At 40.2% G+C, this 7,010-nt stretch overlaps 1 protein-coding gene across 2 annotated transcripts in view; it reads right to left on the bottom strand.

Annotated features, from left to right (window-relative positions):
* NPEPPS (aminopeptidase puromycin sensitive) overlaps positions 1-7,010 on the bottom strand; it is a 129,314-nt gene that overhangs the window by 45,976 nt on the left and 76,328 nt on the right. For both annotated transcript variants that reach the window (XM_003786441.3, XM_023511323.1), the window contains 4 exons: positions 5,899-6,099; positions 5,360-5,456; positions 5,214-5,247; positions 3,394-3,508 (listed from right to left, as the gene is read on the bottom strand). In XM_003786441.3, the coding sequence (XP_003786489.1) occupies positions 3,394-3,508; positions 5,214-5,247; positions 5,360-5,456; positions 5,899-6,099 (447 nt within the window). The remainder of the gene's footprint in view (positions 1-3,393; positions 3,509-5,213; positions 5,248-5,359; positions 5,457-5,898; positions 6,100-7,010) is intronic.

Genomic DNA, 7,010 nt, shown 5'->3' with positions numbered 1-7,010 from the left:
TGTGGCTCAAAGGAGTTGGGCGCCGGCCCCCTATACTAGAGGTGGTGGGTTCAAACCTGGCCCCTGCCAAAAAAAAAAGTTGGAAAGAAAGGGGGGAAAATAAGCCTGAATATGGAACAGAAAAGAGAACAGATAAATAAGGGCAAAAGCAGAGGTAAAAAATATCATCAAATAAAATTTAGTTTAGTAATAGATTTCTCTTAAAAACAGACAAACAGGCTCAGCGCCTATGACTCAAGCAGCTAAGGCACCAGCTACATACACCTGAGCTAGCAGGTTCGAATCCAGCCCAGGCCTGCCAAACATCAATGACGGCTACAACCAAAAAATAGCTGGGCATTGTGGGAGGCCCTTGTAGTTGTAGCTACTTGGGAGGCGGAGGCAAGAGAATCACTTGAGCCCAGGAGTTGGAGGTTACTGTGAGCTGTGATGCCACAGCACTCTACCCAGGGTGACAGCTTGAGGCTCTGACTCAAAAACAAAACAAAACAAAACAGACAAACAAACAAAAAACAAAACCACAGACACAGTGGCTCATGCCTGTAATCCTAGCACTCTGGGAGGCCTACGTGGGTAGACTGCCTGAGCTCACAAGTTCGAGACTAGCCTGAGCCAGAGTGAGACCTCGTCTCTAAAAAATAGCTGAGCATTGTAGTAGGCACCTGTAGTCCCAGCTACTTGGGAGGCTAAGGCAAGAGAATCACTTCAATCCAAGAGTTGGAGGTTGCTGTGAGCTGTGACACCATGGCACTCTACCAAGGGCAACAAAGTGAGACTCTGTCTCAGAAAAAAAAACAACTCAATCTAAAAGTTAGTTAAATCTATTAGTAAAAGAAAATATGTGAATCAAGATACAAGACAAAGAACTAAGGCAATTGTGAAAAACAAAAAGGTATTTGGAAATTCAGGAAAAAAGTAAAATATTTTTAATATTAAATGATAAGTAGCTATTTGTCTAAATGTTTTGTGCTATTTAACCAGTAGCCTTCACTAAGATTAGCTGGTACAAAGCTAAAGTTATTCTCTAATCTATCCCTAAACTCTTGGAATTTCAGTTTTCATGTGTGAAACAATCAACATGCAATAACTAGAATAGTTACATAAATCCAGTAAAAAGTTGTTTAAAAGCAGTGAGGATGCACACTAAAATGTATTGCTGGTAGTTTCAAAATCAAATCAAAAAATAAAGTCCTCTCAAAAGTGAACCCAAAAATTATTCGGCAGGAAGTAGAAATTTGCTAAATTAGGAGAAAAGATCATTTGTTTATAAATTTGAATAAAGACACTAACACACATGTAATTTCTGGCAAACTTTTTTTACCTATAAAATTTTAAACACCCAAAGCAAAAGGAAAGAGTTTATCTTCCAGAGCTACTTTTTTTTTTTGAGACAGTCTGTGTGTGTGGCATCAGTCTAGTTTGCAACAACCTCAAACTCCTGGGATCAAATGATTCTCTTGCCTCAGCCTCCCAAGTACCTGGGACTACAGGTTCTGGCCACAGTGCCCGGCTAATTTTTTCTACTTTTAGTACACAAGAGGTCTGGCTCTTGCTTAGGATGGTACCAAATTCCTGAGCTCAAGAGATCTTCCTGCCTTGGCTTCCCAGAATGCTAGGATTATAGGCGTGAGCCACTGAGCCTGGCCAAGAGCTTTCTTGAGAAACTCTTCAGATGTGTAATAGCTGCTATATGTCTTACTTTCTTGCTTATTTCTGTGACATATGTACTCAACCAATATCCAAGTCAGGTTCTGCTCTTTGGCAACCTAAAATGCTATCAGGGAATGTGGCTGGCTCTAGAATCTCTTTCTTTCACTGCAGAGGTACTTCTAGTCCACTTATTAAACCCTGTGTTCCTAAGTTCTAATATAGTTGGCTTTCTTGGATAGTATTTATTTTAGAGTAAGAATGAAAGGTCAGGACTAAAAGACAGAGATAATTTATTATAAACAGTATAAGGATTCAGTGGAACAACTGAAATTTTATACACCTTTACTCTGCAGTTTCCTCCCTCCCTCTCTCCTTCTTTTTTTTTTTTTTTTTGAGACAGAGTCTCACTCTGTTACCTAGGCTAGAGTGCCCTGGCATTGGCTTAGCTCACTTCAACCTCAAATTCCTGGGTTCAAGCAATCCTCCTTCCTCAGCCCTTCAAGTAGCTGGGACTACAGATACTCACCACAACGCCCAGCTAGTTTTTCTATCTTAAGTAGAAAAGAGGTCTCACTCACACTCAGGCTGGTCTCGAACTCCTGAACTCAAGTGATCCTCCCACCTTGGCCTCCCAGAGTGACTACAGGTGTTAGCCACCGCACCTGGCCTATTTTGCAATTTCTTTACCTTTATTTCACCAAATTTCAATTTAGTCATTTAGGCAATGAAAAACTAATGCCTATAAACCTTTCTATCTGATTAAAAATAAGTTTGTTACTTACCATGTTACTTTCACCTAGTGAATTACATAGTAAATATAACTTACAAAATTAGTTAACCTGGAATTTCACTGCATGATTTTATTTTTTTAAAGACAAAATCTCACTCTGTCCCCCAGGCAGTGGCACAATCATAGGTCACTGCAATGTCAAACTCCTGCACTTAAGTGATGCTCCCACCTCAGCCTCTTGAATAGCTGGGACTACAGGCACGCACCACCATGCTCAGCTAATTTCTTTTTTTTTAACTGTAGAGAAGAAGGTCTTGCTATGTTGCTTAGGCTGGTCTCGAACTCCTGGCCTCAAGTGATCCTCCCACTTTGACCTTCCAAAGTGCTGAAATTACAGGTGTAAGTAACCATGCTTGGCCTCATTCAATTTTATGTATGAGGAATCTTTCTCATCCAAATCAGCATCTTGACTTCCCCCATTTGCAGGCAAATTCTAGAACAGTTTCAGAAGTGTTTTCTGTTGAATATGGACTATCCATATGCTCTTGTTCAACACAGATTCTGATAAATGCTTTTCAAAGTGCACTTCTTTTTTTTTTTTTTTTGAGACTGAGTCTCACTTTGTTGCCCTTGGTAGAATGCTGTGGCATCACAGCTCACAACAACCTCAAACTTTTGGGCTTAAGAGATTCTCTTGCCTCAGCCTCCGAAGTAGGTGGGACTATAGGCACTTGCCACAACACCTGGCTATTTTTTTGTTGCAGTGGTCATTGTTGATTTTAGCTGGTCCAGGGTTCGGTTTGACCCCGCCAGCCTCGATGTATGTGGCTGGCACTGTAACCACTGTGCTTCAGGCGCGGAGCTCAAAGTGCACTTTTTAAAATAAACTTTTCAATTATTACTCAATTATTTTTTGGCGCAATGCTGCAGCCAAACCTGAAATACTATGTAGCCAGAATAATGTGCAATAGGATGATAACAAATATATTTGAGCACTTAAAAATATTAAATACCATAGTAACAAGATTTCCAAACCATTGATGGGCGAGTTCATGTCCCACAACCAGAGCAACCCACTGGCGTGATGATGAACAGGAGTTTTTTGGATCAATAAGCAATGCAGTCTCCCTATATTTAAAAAAAAAAAAATTACTTATTTTATTTATTTTTCTTTTTTTTGAGACAGAGTCTCACTTTGTCACCCTCAATAGAGTGCTATGATGTCACAGCTCACAGTAACCTCAAACTCTTGGGCTCAAGTGAGTCTATTGCCTCAGCCTCTCAAGTAGCTGGGACTACAGGTGCCCACCACAATGCCTAGCTATTTTTCTTTCTTTCTTTTTTTTTTAGAGACAGAGTCTCACTCTATTGCCCTTGGTAGAGTGCCGTGAGATCACAGCTCACAGCAACCTCCTACTCCTGGGCCCAGGTGATTCTCTTGCCTCAGCCTCCCGAGTAGCTGGGACTACAGGCGCCCACCACAATGCCTAGCTATTTTCTGTTGCAGTTTGGCCGGAGCCAGGTTTGAACCTGCTACCCTTGGTATATGGGCCCAGCGCCCTACTCACTGAGCCACAGGCGCTGCCCCACCCAGCTATTTTTCGATGCAGGGTCTCACTCTTACTCAGGCTGGTCTCCAACCTGTGAGCTCAGGCAATCTACTTGCCTTGGCCTCCCAAGGTGCTAGGATTACAGATGTGAGCCACTGCACCCAGCCATATATTTTTTTTAAATAATAAAAGTACTACAGTAAAAGCAGGAAGGCATAAGTGGGGGAGATTCATATAGTAAATAAGACGGCAAAGGTAAGCTATAGAAATATCAAGAAAACATTTCCCCAGTATATACAGGATAAAAAAAAAGAATTCCAGGAAGATTAAAGACTACTCCAACGGAATTCATACAACAGAAGATCAAGATGTGACACAAGTTTAATTATCAGTTTGTTGATAGAACAGCTGTCTGAAATTTTGGAAAATCTTCATATAAGGGGTTAGGGGCTATTGTGCTAGACAGAAAGAAGACAGCCCTTCCATAATGAGGACAGGGTGGGGGAAGATGCATTCCACAGTTCCCAAAACAACACTGAGCAGGCTGTCTAAAACTTAGCTCATCTGAAAAGGCAATTCAAAGTAGAAGGCAAAAATTTGTTTACATGGGCAGTGCCTGTGGCTCAGTGAGTAGGGCGCCGGTCCCATATACTGAAGGTGTCGGGTTCAAACCTGGCCCCGGCTAAACTGCAACCCAAAAATAGCCGGGCATTGTGGTGGGCATCTTTAGTCCCAGCTACTCGGGAGACTAAGGCAAGAGAATCACGTAAGCCCAGGAGCTGAAGGTTACTGTGAGGTGTGTGACGCCACGGCACTCTACCAAGGGCAATAAAGTGAGACTCTGTCTCTACAAAAAAAAAAAAAAAAAAAAATTGTTTACAGACTCTGCTTTTAAAAATTATACAACCCACATGTTTGTATTGTGACAGATGTGTAAAAACTTGGCCAGAAGATACAAAATCAGGGAAGGTTCTTTAAGCTGGATAAATAACTATGAAACTACTAGGAGGAAAGAAAGGCATTGAAATGAGAAACTCAGCCAAGAATGTATCTAAAAATGCTACTAATGCCAGATGCTCACTTTAAAATCTTACACCCTCAGATAGTAGCACCAGGGGCAGGGAGGGATCCATCTGCATTCTTGAAATGTGCACAGGAAGCAAGAGAAAGGAAAAATTTACACTAGATCATTAAGAAGAAGCTTTTCAACTGTGATTAGGAGTGAAACCCTTATGAAATCAGTGAATGAAAAGATAAGGCAGGGCAATGAATCATTAACATACCTGTAAGTAACAAGGCCCCAGTTCTCCATGGCACCTTCATAAAATAAATATAAACATTTATTGATATACAAACATACATCTTCCTCAAAATTACAAAATTCAAAAAAAATTATTACAATTCGGCAATAAAATGAAATTTACTTTACCAGCTGCAAAGTCTGCAATAGCAATGAGATCAATTTTAGGTAGAGGGTAAGGAACATTGAAGTAGTCCTTATAAAAAGGCAAGGTTTTAGCAGCAACCTATAAAAGTATAAACAAAAGAACCATCTAATAAATATTTTATTATAATTCATACTGAAATCCACAAAGGAATCCTGTTGCAAGCCAAAGTATCTCAAATTATTAGAACCCAATCTTGGGGAGCCCTACCTCCTAAGATTGCCTTAGCTCTAAGCTTTGTATATGACCAAACTTTAATCCACTTATAACTTGGTATGAAAACTATAAAGACATATTTCCCCACCCACTCCCTAGATAAATAAATTCTTATATTTTCTTAATCATCATCTTGTAAAATGTTAAATGCAAGGTTGGTATTTCCAAAATTCTACTAAAAATAAAAATAAAGTAGCACAACATTCAGATTAAATTATAAATAACTGTACTAATAATTGATCAGAAATGTAAATTCCCCAACCTGGAGTTATGGACTGTTGGAATAATCCTCTTCAAGTACATTTACCTCTAACGCAAATTTTCCTTGCTCTGCTTTGCCAACAGGGGTGTAAACACGGACACACACACCATCTTTTGACCTTGTTTCTACAAAGTCATATTCACCCACAACAAAGGCCACCAGATATGTAGACATAACAGGTGTGCGAGCAAACTTCACTTCCACTAAATTTTCATCATCAGGGTATGGTTTCCGGTCAATTACATTCTTTAAAAAATCAAAGAAAGAAAGGACATTTAAATTGGTTGATATTAATATCTCAGAGTAAACACTAGCCAAAAACTACACGTTTATTTCTCTATCCCAATACACTCAAAGGTTTTACACTGTCAAGATCTTTCCTCTTAAGAAGAAAAGTAATCTGGTTTGGTGCTCCTAGCACAGTGGTTATGACGCCAGCCACATACACCAAGGCTGGCGGGTTTGAACCTGGCCCTGGCCAGCTAGACAACAATGACAACTGCAACAACAACAACAACAAAAAATAGCTGGGCATTGTGGTGGACACCTGTAGTCTACTTGGGAGGCTGAGGCAAGAGAATTGCTGAAGCCCATGAGTTAGAGGTTGCTGTGAGCTGTGACACCACAGCACTCTATCAAGGTCAACATAGTGAGACTGTCTCAAAAAAAAAAAAAAAAAAAAAAGAAGAAAAAAAATCTGATAAAGCATTAATACTGGCTGGCATGGTGGCTCACATCTGTAATTTCAGCACTCTGGCAGGCTGAGGCAGGTGGACTGCCTAAGCTCAGAAATTGGAGACCAGCCTGACCTAAAGTGAGACCCTGTCTCTAAAAATAGCCGGGTATTGTGGAAAGCACTAATACTAAGACGTAAGGGGCTAAAGAATTAAAACTACCAAGGACCTATAAAAGAGAAAAAAGGAATCTAGTTTTCTTGAATACTTATTATATGACAGACACTGGGATATTTTTAAGCACCTCAATACTTTCCAATTGACATAAGTATAGGGAAAAACAATTAAAAATAAAATGTGGGGGCTCGGTGCCTGTAGCTCAAGAAGCTAAGGCGCCAGCCACATACACCTGAGGCTGGCAGGTTTGAATCCAGCCCAGGTCCACCAAACAACAATGATGGCTGCAACCAAAAAATAGCCGGG

The sequence above is a fragment of the Otolemur garnettii genome, unplaced genomic scaffold (assembly GCF_000181295.1).
Source record: "Otolemur garnettii isolate 467f Iridium unplaced genomic scaffold, OtoGar3 scaffold00018, whole genome shotgun sequence".
NCBI classification, from domain to species: Eukaryota; Metazoa; Chordata; class Mammalia; order Primates; family Galagidae; genus Otolemur; species Otolemur garnettii.
Note: the sequence above shows the minus strand (reverse complement) of the source record. Positions and strands in the feature narration are given on the sequence as shown.